This window comes from Apteryx mantelli, chromosome 12 (assembly GCF_036417845.1).
Source record: "Apteryx mantelli isolate bAptMan1 chromosome 12, bAptMan1.hap1, whole genome shotgun sequence".
NCBI lineage: Eukaryota > Metazoa > Chordata > Aves > Apterygiformes > Apterygidae > Apteryx > Apteryx mantelli.
Window position 1 is genome coordinate 17,337,729 of NC_089989.1, and position 22,440 is coordinate 17,360,168.

General features: G+C 71.4%; 4 protein-coding genes across 10 annotated transcripts; 2 read left to right on the forward strand and 2 right to left on the reverse strand.

Moving 5' to 3' along the window:
• Positions 1–14: 14 nt before the first annotated feature.
• Positions 15–3,538, forward strand: OGG1 (8-oxoguanine DNA glycosylase). The gene is made up of 8 exons (XM_067303383.1): positions 15–39; positions 605–754; positions 984–1,342; positions 1,458–1,637; positions 1,715–1,893; positions 1,966–2,113; positions 3,006–3,055; positions 3,138–3,538. The coding sequence occupies exons 2-8, from the start codon at positions 645–647 to the stop codon at positions 3,252–3,254; spliced, it is 1,143 nt and encodes a 380-aa protein (XP_067159484.1). The 5' UTR covers positions 15–39; positions 605–644; the 3' UTR covers positions 3,255–3,538.
• Positions 3,490–7,736, reverse strand: CAMK1 (calcium/calmodulin dependent protein kinase I). The gene is made up of 12 exons (XM_067303384.1): positions 7,709–7,736; positions 7,096–7,241; positions 6,171–6,302; positions 5,852–5,926; positions 5,616–5,754; positions 5,407–5,533; positions 5,204–5,279; positions 4,937–5,049; positions 4,664–4,742; positions 4,443–4,530; positions 4,219–4,351; positions 3,490–4,135 (listed from the first exon to the last, which is right to left on the reverse strand). Exons 2-12 carry the CDS (start codon positions 7,179–7,181, stop codon positions 4,080–4,082), a joined length of 1,104 nt encoding a protein of 367 aa, XP_067159485.1. The 5' UTR covers positions 7,182–7,241; positions 7,709–7,736; the 3' UTR covers positions 3,490–4,079.
• Positions 7,737–8,516: 780 nt separating this feature from the next.
• Positions 8,517–13,612, reverse strand: TADA3 (transcriptional adaptor 3). Its single transcript, XM_067303366.1, has 8 exons — positions 13,380–13,612; positions 12,956–13,203; positions 12,663–12,768; positions 11,062–11,203; positions 10,644–10,747; positions 10,445–10,554; positions 9,932–10,117; positions 8,517–9,857 (listed from the first exon to the last, which is right to left on the reverse strand). The coding sequence occupies exons 1-8, from the start codon at positions 13,584–13,586 to the stop codon at positions 9,665–9,667; spliced, it is 1,296 nt and encodes a 431-aa protein (XP_067159467.1). The 5' UTR covers positions 13,587–13,612; the 3' UTR covers positions 8,517–9,664.
• Positions 13,613–14,032: 420 nt separating this feature from the next.
• Positions 14,033–22,384, forward strand: LOC106498973 (tubulin tyrosine ligase 3). 7 transcript variants are annotated; one of them, XM_067303381.1, is made up of 12 exons: positions 14,033–14,297; positions 14,622–14,740; positions 15,346–15,457; positions 15,540–15,635; positions 18,393–18,561; positions 18,874–18,938; positions 19,194–19,322; positions 19,412–19,965; positions 20,034–20,182; positions 20,273–20,516; positions 20,598–21,033; positions 21,424–22,309. In XM_067303381.1, exons 1-12 carry the CDS (start codon positions 14,295–14,297, stop codon positions 22,084–22,086), a joined length of 2,739 nt encoding a protein of 912 aa, XP_067159482.1. In that variant the 5' UTR covers positions 14,033–14,294; the 3' UTR covers positions 22,087–22,309. The 7 variants fall into 7 exon arrangements, with proteins under 7 accessions (XP_067159482.1, XP_067159481.1, XP_067159476.1 ...); XM_067303380.1 differs by lacking the exons at positions 14,033–14,297; positions 14,622–14,740; positions 15,346–15,457; positions 15,540–15,635 and adding exons at positions 17,489–18,079; positions 18,169–18,281 and having other exon boundaries at positions 21,424–22,384; XM_067303375.1 differs by lacking the exons at positions 14,033–14,297; positions 14,622–14,740; positions 15,346–15,457; positions 15,540–15,635 and adding an exon at positions 17,489–18,079 and having other exon boundaries at positions 18,169–18,561; positions 21,424–22,384.
• Positions 22,385–22,440: the final 56 nt, after the last annotated feature.

Consider the following 22,440-nt stretch of genomic DNA (forward strand, 5'->3'; position numbering starts at 1 on the left):
TTCCGGCGGGCGCTCCGCGGGGGAGCTGGCAGCTCTATGGTGGGGAAGCGCCGGGGCCGTGCGGGGCGGGAGCGGGGTGTGGGGCTGGGCCGGGACTGTGGGGGCCGGGGCTGGGGGGCAGCTGTGGGGAAGGGGCCGGGCGGGAGGCGTGGAGGAGGGGGCAGGGCGCGGGGTCAGGCTAGGGATGGGGGTAGGGGGTGCGGGGCTGGGCTGGGATCCGGGGTAGGGAGTGGGGCCGGGATGGGGGGCCGGGGCTGGGATGAGGGTCCGGGGCAGGGAGTGGGGCACAGGGCGGGCGATGGGAGCCCGGGTGTGCAGAGGGGTCAGGGCTGGGCACGGGCCGTGGGGCAGGGGTAGGTGTGGGGCAGCCGTGGGAAACGTGGGGCACGACAGGAGTGGGGTTGTTGGGCAGCGCTGGGGCACAGAGGGAGGGACTATGGGGCAGAGGTGGGGCGTGGTGCCAGGCCCCACCGTGTCCGTGGGGCAGGGGGACGCGGTGCCTCACCCCACCACGTCCATGGGGCAGGGGGACATGATACCTGGTCCCACCATGCCCACGGGGCAGGGGGAGGTGGCACCTCACCCCGCCGTGTCCGTGGGGCAGGGGGAGGTGGCGGCAGGCCCCGCCGTGCCCCCCGGCGCCCATGAAGCTGCGGGCTGCCCCGTCCGCCTGCCCGGCGCTGTGGCGCTCCCTGCCCTGCCCGCGTGCCGAGCTGCGCCTGGACCTGGTGCTGTCGAGCGGCCAGACCTTCCGGTCAGTTGGGGCGGCCGCGGGGAGAGGGGGCGCCTGGCACGGTCGGGCGGGGGGCTCGCGGCCCAAACGGGCCCCCCCGGGCGCGGGGAGAGGGTTGGCTGTGGGGCCAGGCTGTGCCGACCCTCCCAGCCAGCTCTCGCCCCCGCAGGGGGCCGTGCCGCGATGGGGCGGGGGCCCAGCACGTGCCGTGGGGCTGCCCCACGCGGGGCTGCTGATGGCACCATGGCAGGTGGCGGGAGAGCAGCCCCGGGTGCTGGACGGGCGTCCTGGCCGGGCGCGTGTGGACGCTGACGCAGGCCGGCGAGCAGCTGTGGTACACGGTGTACGGTGAGGACGAGGAGGCTGAGGCTGGGCGTCCTGCCGTGCTGGCACCCAAGCGGCACCGCCGGGAGCAGCCGCCTGCCTTGGGGCGCAGCCCGGAGAGCCCACGCGCCGAGGACGGCGGCACCAAGCCCCCCACGCCACCCGGCGCCGAGACGGACGGCATCCTCCGCGACTACTTCCAGCTGGACGTGGGGCTGCCTGCGCTCTACCGGGCCTGGGGGGCGGCCGACCCCCACTTCCAGAGCGTGGCCGCCGACTTCCCAGGTGGGGTGGCCTCAGGGCTGGTGCTGGGTGCTGCCGGCACCCCGTGGGTCGGGGGATGAAGCGCAGGGTGCTGTGCCCTGCTGGCCGGCGCTCCCTCAGCCCTTCCCTCCGGCAGGGGTGCGGGTGCTGCGGCAGGACCCCGTCGAGTGCCTCCTCTCCTTCATCTGCACCTCCAACAACCACATCTCCCGCATCACGGCCATGATCGAGCGCCTCTGCCGGGCCTTCGGGCGCCGCCTCTGCCGGCTGGACTCGCAGCCCTTCCACGCCTTCCCCGCGCCGCAGGCGCTCGCAGGTACGCGCAGCCCTGAGTCAGGGTGGGGGCCGCCCCGCGCCTGAGCGCGGCCCGCGCGCCTCGCTGTCCCCTTGCAGGAGCCGACGCTGAGGACCGGCTCAGGGCCCTGGGCTTTGGGTACCGGGCGAAGTTTGTGAGCCAGAGCGCACGGGCCATTGTGGAGAGGCTCGGCGCCGAGGGGCTGCGCCGGCTGCGCGCCGTGCCCTACGCTGAGGCCCGGAAGGTGCTGTGCTCCCTGCCCGGCGTGGGCGCCAAGGTGAGCTGCGGCCGCGCCGGGGCTGCGCGGGGACGGGGGCTGCGGGGGGCTCACGGCGCTGCGTGCCGGCAGGTGGCCGACTGCGTGTGCCTGATGGCCCTGGACAAGGCGGAGGCGGTGCCCGTGGACACGCACGTGTGGCAGATCGCCCGGCAGCACTACGGCACGGCGCTGGGCGCGGGCGCCAGGAGCTTGACCCCGCGGGTGCACGAGGAGATCGGTGTGTGGGGGGCTGGGGGAGCCTGACCCTGCGGGTGCACGAGGAGATGATGGGTGCGCAGGGGGGCTGGGGGAGCCTGACCCCGCGGGTGCGCGAGGAGATGATGGGTGCGCGTGGGGCCGGGGGAGCCTGACCCCGCGGGTGCACGAGGAGATGATGGGTGCGCGTGGGGTCGGGGGAGCCTGACACCGCGGGTGCACGAGGAGATGATGGGTGCGCGTGGGGCCGGGGGAGCCTGACCCCGCGGGTGCACGAGGAGATGATGGGTGCGCGTGGGGCCGGGGGAGCCTGACCCTGCGGGTGCGCGAGGAGATTGGGTGCGCAGGGGGGCTGGGGGAGCCTGACCCTGCGGGTGCGCGAGGAGATGGGTGCGCAGGGGGGCCGGGGGAGCCTGACCCTGCGGGTGCGCGAGGAGATGGGTGCGCGTGGGGCCGGGGGAGCCTGACCCTGCGGGTGCACGAGGAGATGATGGGTGCGCGTGGGGCTGGGGGAGCCTGACCCTGCGGGTGCACGAGGAGATGGGTGCGCAGGGGGGCCGGGGGAGCCTGACCCTGTGGGTGCGCGAGGAGATGGGTGCGCAGGGGGGCTGGGGGAGCCTGACCCTGTGGGTGCGCGAGGAGATGGGTGCGCAGGGGGGCTGGGGGAGCCTGACCCTGCGGGTGCGCGAGGAGATGGGTGTGCGGGGGGCTGGGGGCTGCGCCGGGCTGCTGCACCCGGCTCTGCCTGCGACAGGGGCCCAAACCCCGCGCGGGGCATCGCTCCGTGGCGCCGGCAGCAGAGCTTTCCCTTGAACACACAGTCCAAGGGGACCCCGCAGCCGGGGTAGGGGCAAGGGCCAATCCCCCCCCCCCAGCGCTGCAGGGCCTCACTCGCTCTCCATCTCTTTCTGCAGGCGACTTCTTCCGGGGGCTGTGGGGCCCCTACGCCGGCTGGGCGCAGGCGGTGAGTACCCCCTCCCTGGCGCCGGCACCTGGCGGCCCCGGCAGCCGTGCCCACCCCAACAACGCCTTCGCCCCGCTCGCAGGTTCTCTTCTGCGCCGACCTCCGCAAGGGCCGGGAGCCGGCGAGCACCGGTGGCCGGCCCAAGCGGGGCCGAGGCCGGGACAGGGACAGGGGCAAGGACAAGGCCAGCCCCTCCTAGGGGCGCCTCAGCCCCGGCTGGGGGGAGCACAGGTAACGCACCCCGGGGGCCCAGGCGGCAGCTGGGGAGGGGGATTGCTGCGCCAGCGCCCGGCTCCGGCCCTGCGGGGATGGGATGCCTGTGCCACGTCTGTCTGTCTGACTGTGTGTGTGCGGGGGGGCTTGCCGCTCTGGCCAGCACGGGGCAGGGAGCCAGGGCTCCGGCCCGCTCCCACGTGGGGCAGAGCAAAGCCGAGTGGCATTTGCCTCTTTCCTTTATTACAAGCAATAAAATAGAAACATCCATTTGGAAAATTCTTCTTGAACATGCCGGGGCGGGGAAGAAGTGCTGGGATGGTGCTGGGGCAGAGGTGGCTGGGACGGACGGAGGCAGGGAGCCGGGCTGGAGCCCCGAGGCGGCAGGGGAGAGACTCAGCCCCCCTCCCGGGGGCAGCCACCCTGGCGCGGGGCCCTGCCGGGGCTCAGCACAGCCCCTTGCTGTGCCTGGCCCCGGCTGTGAGAAGGGACGAGCGGGGCAGGCTGCCCCCCCCCCCCCCCCCAGTCCAGCCACGCTGGGCTGGCAAAGGGGGTGGACAAGGACAGCGCTCGGGGGCGCAGAGGAAGGGCATCCTCCTCCTCCTCCTCCTCCTCCTCCAGCACTGCAGCCCTTGCTGGCGGGGCCGTGGCCGCCTTTCCTCCGTGCTCTGCCCTCGCCCCACGGGGAGGGCTCGGCCCCCAGCCCGGCCCCCTCCCAGCCCCACGCCGCCCCGGCCCCGCTCCCTGTGGCTGGTGCACGGGCAGCGCCGAGGCGCGCGAGGACACAGCGGTGCGGGCGGTGGGGACACGCTCAGTCCGGAGGGAAGCGGTGAGACCTGTTTACTGGCGAGCGCTCGCAGTCTGAACCTGGCAGGAGAGAGGAGGGGCTCAGAGCCCGGAGCCGGCCCTGACCCCCCGCCAGGCGCGGGACGCGGCGGCTGCCGGCTCACCGTTGCTGCTGCCGAACCCCAGCCGGTCGCTGTGGCAGGGGCTGGTGGGAGTCATCTGCCCTGGACCGTCCTGGCTGGTTCCCAGCTGCAGCTTCCTCATGTGTCTCACCACGGCCGTGGCGTTGAAGGCTTGCTGCAGGCAGCGGAGGGCGCGTGTCAGGCAGCGCCGGGGCCCCGTGGGGCACCCCGCTGCGCCGGCCCCGCGCCAGGGCACCCGCACTCACCTTCCACTTGCTCTTAGCGAAGTTCTTCTGGATCTGCTCGCTCACCGACTGGTGGATGTTCTTGTCCAGCGCCGTGTCCCCAGCGATCCTGGGGCGGCAGAGGGGTTGGCGGGCAGCGGGGGCCCTCCCCTGCCCCACGGCTCGGGGGCAGAGCTGGAGCGGGGCCCCTGGGGCGAGCCGGGGAGGCGCTGGGGAGCTGGAGGCAGGTCCCCCCCCCTTACCAGGGGTGCTGCAGGGCCTGCTCACACGTGAAGCGCTTGCTGGGGTCCTTCTCCATCAGGTGCTTGATAAAGTCTTTGGCTGGGACGAAGCGCGGAGCAGCCGTGAGCGCTGGCTGGGGCACAGCGGCCCCCACGGGGGCTGGCCGCTGCCGGTGTCCGAGCTCAGCCGCTCCGTGTCCTCTGGAGCCAGGCTGCACTCCAGAGACCCCGACCCGGCGCCTCATCCTGGGCTCGGCCCTGCCTCTCCCGCTCAGCCGAGGGGCCGCGGCTCACCTGAGTCGGAGATGTCGTCCCAGTAGGGCGAGTCGAACTCGTACTCGGCCCGCAGGATCTGCTCGAAGAGTTTGGCGTCGTTCTCGTCGTAGAAAGGGGGATAACCGCAGAGCCTGGGCGGAGAGCAGGGAGGGTGACGGCAGCGGGGGCACCCAGGCGGCCTGGGCAGCGCACGGGGTAACCGCGGCCGGGATGAGGGAACGGGACGGGACGGGCACAGCAGCAGGGCTGGGATAAGCCGCTGCCCCAGGACCCCGCAGTACGTACAGGATATAGGCGATGACCCCGATGGACCAGCAATCCACCGCCTTGCTGTAGGGCTTCTGTGCCAGCACCTCGGGGGCTGGGGGAAACGGCACGAGTGAGGGGGCAAATCACTGCCTGCACCCCAAGCCCGCGCCCTGGGGAGCCCCGAGCAAAGCCGGGGGCGCTGGACCCTCCCCGCACCCCCCCCCCCCCCGCGGTCTCACCGACGTAGCCGGGGGTCCCGCAGGCCGTGGACATGACGCTGCCGCAGCCCTCGATCTTGGACAGCCCGAAGTCGCTGATCATGATCTTGGAGTCCTCGTCCAGGCTGTAATAGAGCAGGTTCTCGGGCTGCGGGGAGGAGGCGTCAGCGCGGGGCGGCCGCGGGGCGCGGGGCAGCCGCGGGGGCGGCAGGGTGGCCCCCGCCGCTCACCTTCAGGTCGCGGTGCACGATGCCCATGTCATGCAGGTACTTGACAGCGTCGAGGATCTGCCGGATCAGGGCGCTGGCGTCCCGCTCGGTGTAGAAGCCCTTCTCCACGATGCGGTCGAAGAGCTCGCCGCCCGAGACCCTGCGGGGCCGGGCAGCGCCGGGGTGAGCGCAGCGCCGCGACGCCCTGCATGCTGGCCCCCCCCCCCCCCGCCGGCCCCATCCCCGCCGCCACTCACAGCTGCATGATGAGGTAGAGGTGGCTGCCGCTCTCGTAGATGTCATCCAAGGCCACGATGTTGGGGTGCTTGATCCTGCGGGCAGAGGCAGGGGGGTGAGGGGGGCCCGGCGGCCACCCCCCCAGCCTCCCCCGGCAGTGCGGAGCAGCCGGGGTCAGGGCTGTCGCGTGGCTTGGGCTATTTTCGGAGGCGCTGATAAGGCCCAGCTGCGGGCACCGGCGGGGAGAGCTGGACGGGGGGGGGGGGGGGGGGGCAGGGGCACCCCACGGCCACGGCTGCCCCACGGCCACAGCGGGGCCCCAAGCCCGCCGGACCCTACTTGTGCAGGACGGCGATCTCGTTCTCGATGCTCGTCTCCTTGCCCTCCAGCGCCTTCTTGGCGATGCACTTGATGGCCACCAGCTTCTGGGTCGTCTTCTCCTCTGCCAGGACCACCTCGGAGAAGGCCCCGCTGGCGCGGGGGGAGCGGGGTGAGCCGGCCGGGGGGCTGCCCACTGCCTGCCAGCCAGCGGGAGCCACGCGCCGCTGCTATTGCCATGGTAACAGGCAGAAAGTCCGGCTATTTATAGGAGAAAGGCGAGCGGGAGCCACCCGCTGGGCCAGTCGGGGCCGAGGACGCAGGCCGGGGTGCTCCAGCCCCAGGTGACACCCCAGCTCAGCCCCGCATCGCTGCCCCCTGCACGGTGACGGTGGCCATCCCCCGGGCTGCCTGAGCTGAGCACCTGGTGCAGGGGGCGCATTCGGGGGGGCCGGACTCCCCACGGCCCCTGAGCAGTGGGGCGCAGGTGGAGGGCGGCACACTCGCCATCCCCGTCCCCCTAAGCCTTTCTGCAATTAAGCCGGTAATCCCGCCCAAGAGCCTTACGGTGCCGCGGTGGCGCCGCACACCCCGCACACACCCCGCCAGCTGCGGAGCGGCCACCCGGCCCCTCGCCGGCCTGCGGCGCCCGGCTCAGCTGCAGGGCTGCCGGCTGCGCACGTGCTCGCCACGTCCCGGCGAGGCGGCCGGGCGGAGCAGCAACTCCACTGCATCCCTCGGCCGCCACGGCCCAGCCCCTCGCGTGCCAGCCTGCGCGGCCCCCGCCTTGGGCCAATATTTGCCCTGGCAGGTTTCCGTCGCGGCGCGGCTGTCACCTGCGCTGGCTGCGCCCAGCAGAAGCGGGGAGCCGCGGCGGCGGGGGGCCAGCGGGGCTGGAGCCTGGCACGCCGGGCGAGGGGGCGACGCGGGGCCGCGTGCGACTCACGTGCCCAGGACCTCCCGGAAGTCGTAGATGCGCCGGATGTCCTCGGTCCTCTTCTTCCAGCTGGGCCCGTCCTGCCCCAGCGGCATGGTACCCCGCGGGGCCGGGCTGGGCCGCCCGCTGCCCCGGTGCGCGGCGACGGGCTGGGCCTGGCGCAGCGAGGGCACGGGGCGTCAGGGCGCGGCGGGGCGTGGGGGCTCCGTGGCACGGCGGGGCGCAGGGGCGCCGGGCACCCTGCAGCACCCCGCACCCGGCCCCACCGCCCAGGGGCACCGACGGCCGCGGCCCGCCGGGGCGTGCGGGCGGGCGTCGTGCGGCGAGGGCGCGTGGCTGGGGACGGCGCACAGCGCGGAGGGCGCAGGTGCAAGCAGGGCGCGGGCGCAAGCAGCGCCGGGCGAGGCTGGCCTCCCGCACGGTGCCCGGCGGCGGCGGCGGCGGCGCGGGGGCTGCCACGGCGGCGCGGGGCTCGCGGGAGCGGGGCTCGGCGCTGTCCCGTGGGGTTCGCGAGCCGCGCGCGAGGCGGCAGCGCCGGGCACGGGCGCCGCTCGGCACGTGCCGGCCGGGCGCCCCGTCCCCCTGCCCGGGCCCCGCCGCCCGCCCTCCCGCCCGCCCTTACCGACGGCGTTGCGGCGGCCCCGGCCCCGGCCCCGGCCCCGGCCCCGCGCCGAGCAGCGGCGGCTCCTCCCGGCGCGGCGCCTCCGGGCAGCCCTGACGTCACGGGGGGGCGGCACCGCGCGGCGCTGCAGCCAATGGGCGGCCGCGGGCGGCGCCACGCGTGACCGCGGAGGCTCGCGTGGGGAGGCCCCGCGCGCCCGGGGCGCGGACAGCGCCAGCCCCGCGGGCAGCGCCGCACTCGCAGGTGCCCCGCGAGCGTCCGGGGCCTGGCAGGGGCCGGGCCTTAGGGCAGCGTGTGGGGCACCGCCCACGGGTGGGGGCGCCCCCAGCTCACACCCCCTGCCCTGAGCCTGCCCCCCCCCCCCATGGACCCACAGCAGCGTCGCCCCCCAACCCACGAGTTCCCCAGGGCCCATTTCAGGGCTGAGCCCCACTCCCCCCAGGCTGCCCCACTTCTCCCAGGGGGCAGCTGTGGGCAGGCAGCAGGGGGGAGGCCCAGGCTGCAGTGCCGTGGGGCCGCCCCAGCTCCGCGGCTGCTCCCAGCGCTCCGACTGGGACAGCTCCAGCTCCAGCTCCAGCTCCAGCTGCAGGCCAGAGACCCCGCTGCGCACGGGAAGGCGGAGGGGGGCAGCACAGGGGCCCGCTCCCCGGCCTGGGCTGGGCACGGGGGCCCTGCAGGACTCCCCACGGCAGGGCCGCTCCCCCCCGCGCCTCCCACCCCCCGGGGCCGCTCCGTCCTGGCTCAGCGCCCCGGGCTCCCCCGGGGGCGGCGGGAGCCCCCCCGTTCCCGGCAGCAGCACACCACCACCTCCCCGCGGCTCCGTTTATTGGCAGCGAGGCAGCACAAACCACACGTACACGGAGAGCTCGACCTCGACCGCAGCGGGCCGCCCCCGCCCCCGGGCTGCCCCCCCGGCCCCCCTGTCCCAGCACGCTCCCACAGCAGGCCCCTTCCCGCCCCCCGCGCCTCCCGCTCCAGCCCCACCACCGCCCCTCGCGTGGGGCGACACCGTCACCCTGCAGCCCCCCCGGCGCAGCGCCAGAGCCCCGCGGGGGCCGGCCAGCAGCCGCAGCTCCTCCCTGCAGGCAGCCAGCAGCTGCCGGGGGGGCCGGGATCCCTCCCCCCGCGGCAGTGCAGGGCCCGGCCCGGGGAGGGATGCCGGGCCGTGGGATCCGCGCCGCAGCGGCCACCACATCCGCCCCGCGCGCCCCCTCGCTGCGCGGCTGATGTCAGGCTCCGAGAATAACAGCGGGAGGCCAGCAGGGACCGAGGGGCGGAAGCGGTCAAGGCAGCGGTTCCCAGGAACGCTGCGCGCGGCTGTGCAGCTCCGCGCCCGGGGTCCCTGGGGGGACGAAGGCAGGGGTGTCCCCACCCTCGTGCCCTCACGCTCCGCTCCCCAGCGCCAGGCCCAGCTTTGGTCACGGTGGCCGCAGCGCTGGCCCGAGGGCCAAGGGGTTTTGTGCAGCAGGCCAAGGCCAGTCTAGCCCCTCCTCGAAAGGGCTGCAGCAGCCTGGGCACCCCGGGGGTCAAAGCCGGAGCACCGGGGTGACAGAGGCAGGGCAGGCAGCTGCCCCCGTCTACTGCCGGGGGAGCAGCCCAGGCAGAGGGGTGGCTGCCCCGGGGGCCCAGCGGGACACGAGGGAGCAGGAGCTGCCTCCTGGGACGGAAGGTCTAGCGGGACAGGCAGGGAGGGAGGTAGCGCAGGCCTGGGTGTTTCTGCGGGGCGTCACAGCACCGGGGGTTTGCTCACCCGCCACACCAAGCCCACGGGGTCACCCTAGGCAGAGCACGGCCGTGCCGAGACCCCGCACGTGACAGGGGCACTGCCACCACGCCATGCCCGCGGGCAGGGCCCTCCTCGTCCCCGCGTTCCCCTGCCCTGGCTGCTGGGGCAGCTCAGCTACAGTCTGCGAAACGGGGGTGCGAGCAACTTGCAGCCCAGTCCTCAGCTCCCCGCTAACCGTCCAGCAGCTTGAGGATGCTCTCACGCTCCTTCAGGGTCTTCCAGGCCTGGTCCTTCTCTTTCTTGGTGGGGGTGCGCTTCTTCTGCCGGGCAGCCATGATCTTGCGGAAGGCATCCATCACCTCGTTGTCGGCCATGCGGACGCGCTGCCGCAGCTCCTGGCGGTGCAGCTCCTCCTTGGCCAGCCTGGGGGGACACCGATGTCAGGCCCTGCCCGCCAGCCCTGCACCCTCCTCTTCCTCCTCCCCTGCTGGACTCACCGCAGCAGTTCGTGCTTCTTGGCGCGGTTGTGTGCGCTGAGCGCCTTGAGCTCGGCCTGCCTTTTGCGCAGCTCGGCCAGGACCTCGTCCTCCGAGTCCTCGGCGGGACGGTCTTCCGACTCCAGCAAGCCCTGGGCAACAAGCTCCTCCTTGATCCGCCCCTCCAGCGACTTGGTGTGGGGGACGCTGCAAGGGGCAGAGAGCGGGTGCTGTGCGCGCCACGGCCAGCAGACACGGCGGTATGGCTGCACACGGACTCGTCCTCTCCCCCAGGGCACAGGGAGGAGGACACGGATGCTCCCTGGGCCAGGACCTGGGCACGGCTGTGGTACAATGGGAAGCGCCTGTGCTCGAGGCTGTGCTACATTTTGCCCGAACCTACTCTGCCACAGTTACTCAAGGGACAGGTTGCTCTTGGCTCCCTCCCAACGCTTGCGGAAGATGCGGAAACCCCTGGCGTGTTCAGACATCCAGCGGCCAAAGCGGAGCTTTGGGGCCACCTCAGCTGCTCACCTGAAGGGCTTGTTCTGGCTGCGGGGGGAAGTGCCAGCGCCATCGGCTCCTGAGTCCTTGCCAGCGATTTCGGGAATGGGGGAGTCCTCAACGGGGGAGATGATGTTCTCCTGGCAAGAAGGGGGCAAGAGAAGGGTCGTTTACCGAGCTGCAGTGACACGGGCCCACAGAGCCCCAACACAACCCCGAGGCCCCTCACCTCCACAAGAGCCTGCAGGAGACGCTGCGTCAAGGGCCCAAAGGGGCACCCGTCCTCCGGCTGCTCGTGCTGGGCCTCCGACTTCTTCAGCAGGGCATCGACATCTGGGAGGAAGCAGGGAAAACAGTGAGCAGCAGCAGGGGAGAGGCCCAGTCCAACGCTTCAGCGGGACTCCAGTGGAAGGCGAGCTCCGCTCTTCCCTGCGGAGACAGCTTTGCTCCCGTGATCTCTCTCCACCGCCCGAGCCTCCCTGCAGCTGCGCCCGAGCTGTGCCCTCCCCTGGGCAGCCGCTAGAAAGGGAGGAATCCCCGGGGCAGCAGGGCCTGGGTCCCGGGGGCTCAGCTGTGCTTGGCGCAGGTGCCTGGCCGCCCCCTCCAGGCCCTTTACGCTGGGCAGACGCGGGCAGGGACGGAGGCACCTTTAGTGTCCAGCTCGGTCAGCGGTCCCAGGATGCCTTTCTTCTTGTCGGCGGCAGCCGCTGCCCGGGCTCCGTCCTTCTGCTCCTCCAGCAGGTCCTCCTGGGCCCAGCGCTGGGAGTAATGCTTCCCCAGAGGCGGGATCTGCAACCGCAGGACAAGCGAGAGCAGCGCTCAGCGCAGCGTCCCAGGGCCCTTGGCCGCGCCAGCGCCGAGGCACGAGGAGGCAGCAGGCCCTGCCGCGCTGCGGAGCTCAGGCCTCGCTGCATCCCACCGCGGCGACGCTGAAGAGGAGCCCGCAGGCGCGGCGCAGCCCCGCAGTAGGCCCTATAGCCATGGGCCCAGCGCCACACACCTCACAAGGCAGAGCCAGGCCAGCACCCCGCTGCCCTGTGGCTCTCCGGCCCTGTGCCCAGGGCTGCTCTCCTGCTTTCCCAAGGCCTGCGCCCTCCCTCCTCTCCCATGGTCCCTGTGCAGAGCAGATTGCAGAACTTGGCGCCTCCGGACACATCCCTGGTGGCGGCATGTCCGCCGTAAGCTCCAGGGCTGGGCTCCTCGGCAGCCTCCCGTTCCGCCTGGCGGTGCCATGGGCCGATGCAGACGCGGCAGGTCTCTAAGCTACACACAGCGGCAACCACAAGCTGCACTCTCACAGGAAGGGCAACCACAACGCCGCGAGTGAAACTTAAACCCCTGCTACGGGAAGAGCGTTTTCCTGACTGCGACTTGGCCATCCCCACTGTGCAAGGGGCACGGGCCTGTCACACGCACGCAGCGCTCGGCACCGACTGGCAGGACGCCTCCAGGTCAGGGCGCCGGTACCACAACACCCCCAGGAGCGCCAGCACTGCCCACAGCGCGTTGGGTCAGGCAGGGAGGCCTCACCCAGAGCTCTTCTGCAGCCAAGGCCAGGCAGATAATCTCCAAGCGCGGGAACCACGGCTACCCGGCAGCACCACAAACGTAACACAGCAGAGCTGAGAGCAGCAAGTCTCCTGCCCTGGTTGCTATTTCTTGTCTCCACAACTGCCCCCGTCTCCCAGTTAACCCACTTGCATGCGGCTGAGCACAAAAGCAACTGTCTGCTGCCACTCCTCTTCCCTAGAGCGTGTGAAAGCCTCAGGCTCGACTCCCTGGAACAAGCAGAGCCCTGCAGCTGGAACAGGCGAAAGGGGCTTGGGGTCTCTCTGGTAAGGGTCCAGAGAGGTCCCTTGTGCTTGAGGATGGAAACTGCGACAGAAACTCAGCGCCTAAGAACAGTGTAAGTCTTGCAGGCCTGGGCTGTACTGCAGCGGGAACAGAGACTACAGCTGGGCACTGCATCCCAAGGACAGCACAGGAAAGGGCACGGCAACGACCTCAGCACTCCCCCAGAGCGGGGGCAGCAGGCCACAACCTCATGGCTGCAGCCAAGACACTGTCCCATGGGAGCCAGAAGAGAAGAACGTGCGGATAAATTCCTGCCTTTGCAGGATAAAGCTAGCATCATCCCCACACAGGGAGCATTCGCTGTAGGGCACAAGACTGCACTGACAGGAGACTGGCCCAGGACTAGAAAACAGGAGGAGAGGCTACGAGACTGGGTGGGCTTTGGATTTTTCACCTTGTAATGCTCAGCCTCGTCCTCAGGCGGCTTGAGCAGCTCTTCCAGCACTCTGACTTCCTCGTTGGTGAGGTCAGCGCAGTACGGCTCCACTGAGGCCCAGAACCTGCGAGGACGGAGCAGACGGACAGTAAGGGGAGGCAGCAGAGGCACAGCACGGGCCACTGCAAAGGCTGACCCACACAGCCCCTTCCCTCCAGGGCACCTCTTCCCTCGGGTCCAAGCCAGCCCTCTTGTCGGGTCCTGCAAGGAAGGAAAGTGATGATCCAAATGTTTCCCAACTCCCTGTGCACCTGTTTGGAGCATCGTTTTTAGGAATCCGTGGCACATCAATAGGATCATCTGGGAACTCATATTCCTGGATCTTGGGCTGCAGGTTCTTGGATTTGGGTCGCCCAGGGCCAGGCCCTGTGCCGTGGCCCCCTTTGCCCTCCAGCTTCTGCTTCTTGGGCTTCCCATGTTTGACAGAGGTGCCCACATCATGGTCCTTCAGCTTCAGGAAGCGCCGGTCACCCTTCTTGTCTTGCCAGTCTGTCAGGATCTAGAAGAGAGCAACACCACATCACACCACGCACGCGGCCACCGGCATGCCACACAGCACAGCGTGGGGACAGACCCACTGCCCGCACCCAGGGCAGCCCAGCGGGCCGCCGCAGCCCCTCGGCGCGATCGAGCGGGGCAGGCAGCAGGCTCAGGCCCCAGCGCCCGGGCCCGCACCTGCGTCTCGGCCTCCAGGACGCGGAGGCGGCGGCTGGCGGAGGAGAGCAGCGTCTCCAGCTCCAGCTGCAGCGTGTCCAGCTCCTCGATGCCGATGCCGTCGTCCTCGGAGCGGGCCAGCACGGCCGTGTACCGCGGGCACACCTTCACGTGGTCCACCGACTTGAAGTCGTGGAACTGCAGCGGGCAGTCCTTCAGCTCGCTCATGGCGGCGGGGGCAGAGGGGGGGGCAGGGGGGGGGCAGAGGGGGCTGAAGGCCACCGGGGGGGGGGGGGGGACCGGGGGGCTGAGGGGAACCGGGGTGTTGAGGGGCACCGGGGGGGGGGGAATCGGGGGGGCGGGGACCGGGGCGCTGAGGGGAACCGGGGCGGGGGGGAGGCCCCGGCGGGGGTGGGGGGGGTCCCGGGGGCGCCGCGGCCGCCCGGAAGGCGCCGGCAGGGCAGCGCGTGCCGCGGGCGGCGGCGCCGCGGGGCGGGGGCGGCCGGGAGCGCCGCGGGGGCCGGGCCCAGGCCGCTCGCCCCTTCCGGCCCCCGTAGGCCAGCGCCGCGCCCACCCCGCGCTCCCCATTGGCCGAGCCGCACCCAGCGCCCGCCGCCCATTGGCCCGGCCCGCGCTCTTTCTGCCTTCCCTAATATGGATGCAGTGACAGGACTGTGCCAATCCGGAGGGACGGGGGGGTGAGGGGGCCGCTGTTCCCCTCCGCGGGCGCCGCCGCCGCGCTCCCCCCGCCGCCGCCGTCACATTCCCCTGGACGGCGCAGCGGGGCCGTCCCGGTGCGGCCCGCGCCCTCGGCGCGCGGCGGGAGCCTCCCCTGATCCCCCTCCCGCCGTAGTGGGAGCTCCCGGCCATCCCGGAAGAGAGGAGCCGCCGGGAGCCGCCACTTCCGCTTCCCGGGACCGGACCGGAGCCGCCACCATGGTAGGGTGGGGGCGGCGGGGGCCGCGCTGGGGGGGCAGGAGCGGGGCCGGGGGCGGGCAGCGGACCGGGGTTGGCGGGGTTCGGGCCGGGGGCGGGCCGGAGATGGTGGGCCCTGCGGGGAGGTTGGCGAGGCCTAGACTGGGGCGCACCGGGGGGCGGCGGGCCCGGGCCGGAGGGTTTGGCGGGGGGGGCTGGGGGGGGCTGGGCCGGCGGTGACAGCGGGCCTGGGCCGGGGGGCTGGCGGGGGCGGGCCCGGGGGGGGGAACCCGGGGGCGGCGACGGGCCGGGGGGCTTTGCTGCCGGGCTGACGCCGTGTCCCCGCAGACCGCCACGCTGCGCCCGTACCTGAACGCGGTGCGCGCCACGCTGCAGGCCGCCCTGTGCCTGGAGAACTTCTCCTCGCAGGTCGTGGAGCGCCACAACAAGCCCGAGGTGGAAGTCAGGTACGGCCGGGGGCGGCTGTGCCCGCGGGCCCCCCCGCTCCGCTCGGGCCCTCTGCCTTCCCTTCATTGGGGACAGCTGCCCCTGGGCGGCTGCTCTGCCTCTGCTGGTCTCCAGGGCCAGCGTGTCCCTGGGGAGCCGTCGTGCTGCGGCACTGCCAGCACGGCTTTAGCAGCACGGGGGAAATGGTCTCTGCTCTGGTTTTGTTGCCCTAAGTCTACCTGAGCCCTGTTCCGGACACTGGGATGGGTTAGTTCTTGCTGGGGTCTCTACATCAAAAAGCAATCCCATCTAGTCACCGTTGCCTCCACTCAGCATGTCTGTGCCTGACACCAGGGGACTGTGCAGGCTGGGTGCTGCTGGAGAGCTGCCACCAGGCAGCCATGGGGCTGGTCCCAGCAGGGGAGCTGAGGAACTGTGGAGAGGAGGGGGAACCCACCTTCATGAAGCACACAGCTAGGAGGTGGAAAGCATCATGTAGGAGCGTGAAACTAAAACTCCAAGTGTCTATGTTGACTGTGATCCCTGCAGCTCCCCGCTTGTATACCCTGTGTGGCCAGCAAATGCTCCCTTGTTAATCAGTCCTGACCTTCTCTTGCATCTGCAGGAGCAGCAAAGAGCTGTTGTTGCAGCCAGTGATCATCAGCAGGAACGAGAAGGAGAAGGTTCTTATCGAGGGATCTATTAACTCTGTGCGAGTCAGCATTGCAGTGAAACAGGTGAGCTGGTGGGAGGGGAGGGAATGGGCTGGTGGCTTGCGCGTTGCTTGGAGGAAGCCTCACTTCTGCTTTCTCTCTGCAGGCTGATGAGATTGAGAAGATCTTGTGCCATAAATTCATGCGTTTTATGATGATGAGGGCTGAGAACTTCTTCATCCTCCGCAGGAAGCCTGTGGAGGTGAGGTGACCTGGGGAGCTGCTGAGCAGCATCCTGCTGCGCTTTTGGCATTGCTGGGGAGAGGGGATCTCCAGAGCAGAACGAGGACGTGAGGTCGTGGGATTGGCGTGCTAACTGCTTATGCCACTTCTCTTCCCCAGGGCTACGACATCAGCTTTTTGATCACAAACTTCCACACAGAGCAGATGTACAAGCACAAGCTCGTGGATTTTGTGATCCATTTCATGGAGGAGATCGACAAGGAAATCAGCGAGATGAAGCTGTCTGTCAACGCCAGGGCTCGCATCGTGGCAGAGGAGTTCCTCAAGAACGTGAGGCTCTAAAGCGGGAGGCGACGCTTCCCATGTCTCTGGACGGGGGTGGAGCTCAGGCCTGCTGTGACCCTTGCGCGCAGAAGCCTGGCCCCAGGCTGTCCCCACCTGTGGGGCAGGTGTCGGCAACCCCGGGGGAAGGTGCCCTTTGGGGCAGGGGGACCGCTTGGGAGCGGGCAGGGACACCTGGAAGAGCTGGCACCCACTTTGCTCCTTCCTCGGTGAGAGAGGAGCGCGGTGCGAGGCGCCAGCCTTGCGAGGCCACCAGCGTGCTGGCACTTTGCTAGGGTGCGAACAGCAGCCGTGGGATGCGGACCGCTGAGATGAGCTGCGCAGTCCCCAGGGCAAGGAGAGGCAGGGAAGCGAGCCCGGAGTGCGGAGCTCCACAATCTGGGCAGTGCCGAATGGCGGTGATCGTTAGTCTCCATCCCCATTAATCAGCTAGCCATGGGTCAAGGCTGCCTCAGCGCAGCGTGGGAGGGAAGGGCGAGCGCGCACGCGAGCGAGGAGCAGGCAGTCAGCGGCCCTGCGCCTTCCCTTCTTGCCTTGCAGTTTTGAACTGTGGTGCCGGGCTCCCCGCTTCTCCCGCGTTCCTGCGGCGCTGCCCCACGGGGCCGGCCACAGCCCGGCCTCGCTGCCTGCGGAAGAGAGGAGAAGCCGCCAGATGCCATGGAGCCGCCCGCGGGGTGCGCGGCGCCGTCCCGGGGACGGCCAGAGGATTCGGCGTCCCAAAGCAAACCGTGCTTGTTTAAGACTGTGTCAACGCCCCGGTCTCTGTCCCCCCCCTCTTTTTTTTTTCCCCCTTCGTTTTTCTTTTTTTCAACAATTCCTCGTTTGCTGTAACTCGGCTGATCGGTTCCCTCGTGCCTGGGTTTGGGGACCCCCCTCCCTTGCGCGGGGAGGAGGGCTCGTGCCCCCCCCCAGCGCTGCCTCCGGGAGGGGGCGGGGCCTGGCGGCGCAGGGGGCGGGGCCTGGCGGCGGCGCCACGGCAACGCCAAACAGCGGGGGCGGCCCCGACGGTGCGGGCCGGGCCGGGCCGGGGCGCGGGGCCCGCGGGGGGCGGCGGGGCGCCACGGGGGCTGCAGGGGGGCCGCGTTGGCGCGGGGGGGGCTGTGGGGTACGACAGGGGCTGTGGGAGGGTCTTTAGGGGGCCTGGGGGTACAAAGGGGTTGGTGGGGGGGGGTTGTGGGGAGGCGCGGTGAGGTGCGATGGGGGCTGGGGGTGTGTGGGGCTCTAGGGGGCTGTGTGGTGCAGGGGGATGGGGGGTACGATGGAGGCTGTAATGGGGGTATGAAGGGGTCTGTAGGGGGGCTGGGGGTACAAGGGGGGCTGGAGGGGGCTGGGAGGAGCGATAGGGTCTGGGGGAGGTTGGGGGGTACAAGGAGGGGACTGTGGGGGGCTACGAGGAGTGATAGTGTCTGTGGGGGGGGTTATGTGGTATAAGGGAGTCTGTGGGGAGCGATAGGGTCTGTGGGGGGGGTCTGTGGGGTACAAGGGGGTCTGTGGGGAGTGATAGGGTCTGGGGGGTACGAGGGGGCTGTGTCAACATGGGGCCACATCTGTTGCCCTGCAAGCTCCGGAGCATGTGGCCTGGTCGGGGCAGCAGGACCATGCGGGTGCCAGGGCTCGGGCCGTCCCCTGCCCTGGGCTGCTCGGTTGCCCCCGGCACGGCCAGCCGCGGGGCTGCTCTCGAGGCTCTCGGTGCCATCCCGCTGCGGCAGTGCCCCGCTGGAGCATCCTTGGGCCCGATCCGGGGCATGCAGGGCGCCCCGCTGCGCGCCCCTACACGGGCACCCCGTCTTTCCCCCATGGTCCGACGGAGGCAACACCGCCAGCGGCTTCTCCGTGCCCCCAGGCTTCTGCGGGACGCCGTGCCATGACTCGCAGGCCAGGAGGCTGCTGGTGGCCACAGGGCAAGCAGCCCTCCGGGTGAGGGGCAGGGGTGGCGGGCCGCAGCCCCCCTAGGCACACTGCAGCCCCCCGGCCTGGCGGGCGAGGGCAGGCTGGCAGAGCGGGGTTTCTCAGGGGTCCCCCTGCTTGCCCGAGGCGCCGACATGTGGATCGAGCGAGCGGTGGCTGCGGCGGCAGCAGAGAGGGCAGCTCTGCCTCCCCCCTTCCCCGGGGGCCTGGACGGTAGGAGCATCTCCCTCCCCGTGGCACCGTGCTCCCGTCCCCGCTGGCGGCGAGGCGGGGGCCACCGAGCTGGGGCTCTTCTCCCCCAGGGCGCACGGCACCAGCGACCAAGGGCTGTGGGCGCCGCCACTGCGGCAGCCGCCCCTCGCTCGACCCCGAGCGCTTCAAGCGGGCCAGGCTGCACGTGGAGAGGGCCATCGAGGTGAGGGCTGCGTGCCGCAGCAGCCTTCCTGTGCCCGCGGGTACGGCCTTCCTCCGGCCCCGGCAGGGCACTCGGCCGGGCGGTGCGCCCAGCTCTGCCGGCCCTCCCCAGCACAAGAAGATCTTTGCGCTGCAAGGCCCCTACCCCGTGATCCGGAGCCTGCTGCGAGCCCGCGGCTGGGTGGAGAAGAAGCTCTCCTGGGCGTGCAAAGCAGGGCGCAGGCACGAGCGCCTTCCCGGTGGCCAGGAGGAGGGTGATGGCGGCAACGCTGCCGAGGAAGGTGAGGCCGGGCTGGGTGGTTTCTGAGCCCAGCGTCTCTGGGCTCCGTGCAGAGCACGAGCTTCCCAGGGGAGAGCCCGGAGGTGCTGCAAGCCCCGGGAAGGGGTTGCTCCTCAGCCTTGGCCCCAGTGGTCGCAGGGACGTGACAGCAGTGGGATGCCTCCTGGCAGGGAGCCCCCCACCTTGCTGTGCCCCAGGGAGCACCCGGCCTCTGGCCCCGCTCACCGCTGGGGTCCCCAGGCCCCTTGCCAGCCCCGATGCACGTGCCGCGGTGGGGATGCGCTGGGCTTGGCTGACTCCCGACCTTCCCCAGATGAGGAGGGCGAGGAGGAGGAGGAGCAGCGGGATGAGGACCCCAGTGGCACCTACAACCTCATGGTCAGCTGGGTGGGCTGGGGCTGAAGGGTTGGGGGGCTGGGATGAGGGGGGCATCACTGGAAGCCAGGGCAGATATGGGGAGACAGGGGTCACCTGGGGGACCGGGGGGTTGTGGGATCATGGTGCTGTGGGGTAGTGAGGGTGCCCAGGGTGGTGGGACGGGGGTCAGGCTGGGTCTTGGTGAGCCGTGGTCCAGGGCACCGGGGGTGGTCGGATCCCACCAGCGTCTCACCCCAGGCCCCTTCCCACCCGCAGTCCCAGCTGGTCCGAAACCAGCTGCCTTATTTCATCTGGACCAGCCGCCGTGACGTTGTCGACTGCCGCTTGCTCCACAAGGACCAGGTGGTGAACCACTACGCCAAGGCGGGCTCCTTCACCACCAAGGTGGGACGGGCGGCGCGGGGCCCCCGGGGCGGCCAGCATGGGCCCCCCCCCCAGAGGCGCTCAGGGTGCTGCCACCCGTCTGCCCCCAGGCCGGCCTGTGCCTCAACCTGCGAAACCTGCACTGGTTTGACCAGGCGGACGCGGACACCTTCTTCCCTCGCTGCTACCGCCTGGGGGCCGCGGACGAGAAGCAAGCCTTCATCGGTGAGCCCCGGCCCCCGGGACGCGCGGGGCGTCCCCGCCGCGGCGCTCCGGCCTGCCCTCATGCCCCCGCTCCCGCAGAGGACTTCCGGCTCACCGCCGCTCGCGCTCTCCTCAAAGTGGTGCTGCAGAGGGCGCGGGGGCCGCAGCGGCCCCCCAACCCCAGCGGGGCGCCGGGTGAGCTCCCGCTGCCCTCCTTCCCGGCGCCGAGGGTGGCTGGGGCGGCTCGGCCGCTCCCGGGCGCTCACCCCGCGCCCCTCGCAGCGGGCGCCGGGCCGGGGGGCCGCCTGCCCGCCCGGCTGCTGGAGGAGGCGCTGCGGGTGTGCGGCGAGCACCTGAGCAGCCTGCGGCACCAGGACATCGACCAGGAGCCCGGGTCGCCCCCGCAGGCCGGCGGCGCTGCCTGGCACCAGTTCCTGCAGGGCTACTACCGGGTGGTGCAGTAAGTGCCGGGGGGGCCGGCGGCGGGGAGCCGCGGTGCCCGGCCCTGAGCGCCGCGTCTGCCCGCAGCGAGGGCGCCGTGCTGGAGATGTCCGGGGCGCTGCTGGAGCGCAGCCGGGCCGTGCTGCAGCACCTGGCAGTGCTGCTCCCGCAGCTGGACATGGAGGGCGACCACAACATCTGGATCGTGAAGCCTGGGGCCAAGTCCCGGGGCCGGGGTAAGGGAGCGCTCGTGGTGGGGGGGAAAAGCGGTGCCTGGCCGGAGCGTTTCCCGGTGCCGCTCCGGCACGGCGGCCGGTGTCGCGCAGGGATCGTCTGCCTGGCTCGCCTGGAGGAGGTGCTGCGGCTGGTGGACTGCAACCCGCTGCTGGTGAAGGACGGCAAGTGGGTGGTGCAGAAGTACGTCGAGCGGCCCCTCCTCATCTTCGGCACCAAGTTCGACGTGCGCCAGTGGTTCCTGGTGACCGACTGGAACCCGCTGACCGTCTGGTTCTACCGCGACAGCTACCTGCGCTTCTCCACCCAGCCCTTCTCCCTGCAGAGCCTCGACACGTGAGTGCGGGAGTGCCTCCACCACCACTGCCGCCTCCCGCGGCCCCGCTGCGGGCGCTCACCCCGCTCTCTCCGCCCCAGCGCCATCCACCTCTGCAACAACTCCATCCAGAAGCACTACGAGAACGCGCGGGGCCGCCACCCCCAGCTGCCCGCCGACAACATGTGGTCGTCCCAGCAGTTCCAGGCCTACCTGGAGCAGCTGGGGCAGGCGCGCGCCTGGCCCGACGTCATGGTGCCCGGCATGAAGGCGGCCATCGTGCACGCGGTGCAGGCCTCGCAGGACCTGGTGCAGTCCCGCAAGGGCAGCTTCGAGCTCTACGGGGCCGACTTTGTCTTCGGGGAGGACTTCCAGCCCTGGCTGCTGGAGATCAACGCCAGCCCCACCATGGCCGCCTCCACGGCAGTCACCAGCCGGCTGTGCGCCAGCGTCCAGCGGGACACGCTCCGCGTGGTCATCGACCACAAGGCCGACCGCAACTGCTCCACAGGCGCCTTTGAGCTCATCTACAAGCAGGTGAGCAGGGCTGGGGGGAGCCTGCCCATGCCCGGCCACCCAGGGCCAGGACCTGCGGCAGGGCGAGGGCTGGGCGGGCTCAGCTGGTGCTGCCTGAGGTTGACCCAAGCCAGAGGTTGACACAGGAAAGCCACCAGCAGCAGGAGAAACAGGGTACAGGGCAGGAGGGGCACTTCCACAGGGCAAGAAGCCAAAAGGACTATAAGGAAAGTCCAGGACTATAGGACTAAAGGACCTGTCCCCAAAGGGGGACCCTTTGGGGGACTCTGAGGTCCTGGCCCCTTGCTTTCCTGATGGCCTTGAAGGATGGGGTCTTGCAGCTGGGCTGACGTGGGCCAGGGGAGCAGCTCGCTGCCAGTGACGCCCCACGTCCCCCTGCCTCCTCCGCAGGCGGCCGTGGCCGTACCCCACTACGTGGGCATGAAGCTCTTGGTGGAAGGCTCCCCGCTGGGCAAGCTGCCGCCGGCCAGCCCCCGGCCCCCCACCAGCGCGCCCCGCGGCCGACGGCTCCCCGCGCCACCCGTCCTGAGCGCGTGCAGCTCCCGCCAGCGCCGTGCAGCGGGGCTCCCCCGGCCGCCGGCACCGCTGGAGGTGACTACAGGGACCTGGCCCCCGGCCAGAAGGCTGGGGCTGCCCCGCAAGCCGGCCCAGGAGAGGCAGCGGGTGCCGCCCGGCGCGGCAAGCTCCTCGGAGAGGACTGGGCCGCCCGCTGAGGGCAGCACCACGCCGCCGCGACCCACGCCGCTTTGCCTGGAGCGCTCCGGGGCCTCGGCGCCCCGCGGGCTCCCGCACCTCGGCTGCCTGCAGGAGCAGCCCCGGGCCAGCCTGCCCCGGCTTGGCAGCTGCTCCGGGGCCCCGCCGCCCTTCCCACGGCTCCCGGGCACCCCCGAGCCCCTGCACGCTCACGGGACAGCCCTCGTCCCCGCTGCCCGGCGCAGCACAGCGCCTACGCTCCCGCTCCTCCTCCTAGATGGGCCCTCGCCCCCGCCGCGATCCGGTGGGGAAACAGCACGCAGCGGCTCCCAGGGGGATGCCGATGCGGAAGAGCGCTGAAGCCTGACCCAGCTGGTGCCGGCTCCGGAAGGACCCAGGGAGGAGATGGCGTGGGAGCTGCAGGGCTGGGGCAGCACCGGACTCGTCGGAGAGGCTGCAGCGCCGGGGCTGTGCAGCACCCTGCTCCTGTCCCATGCCAGCAGCCCCACGGCAGGGGGGCACCGAGCGCTCCCCCACCCCTCCTGCCGCAGCCGGACACGTGGGGCTGGGAAAACACGCCTGTGCACGGCAGAAAGGCTCTGCCCGTCTGTGGGGCGGGAGGCGCGGGGCACGGCGTAATGCAGCTCCCCCCTTGCCCCCACGGCCGCACTGAGATGGGGCGAGACCCCCCCTCTCTCCCCCCATGATGCCTGA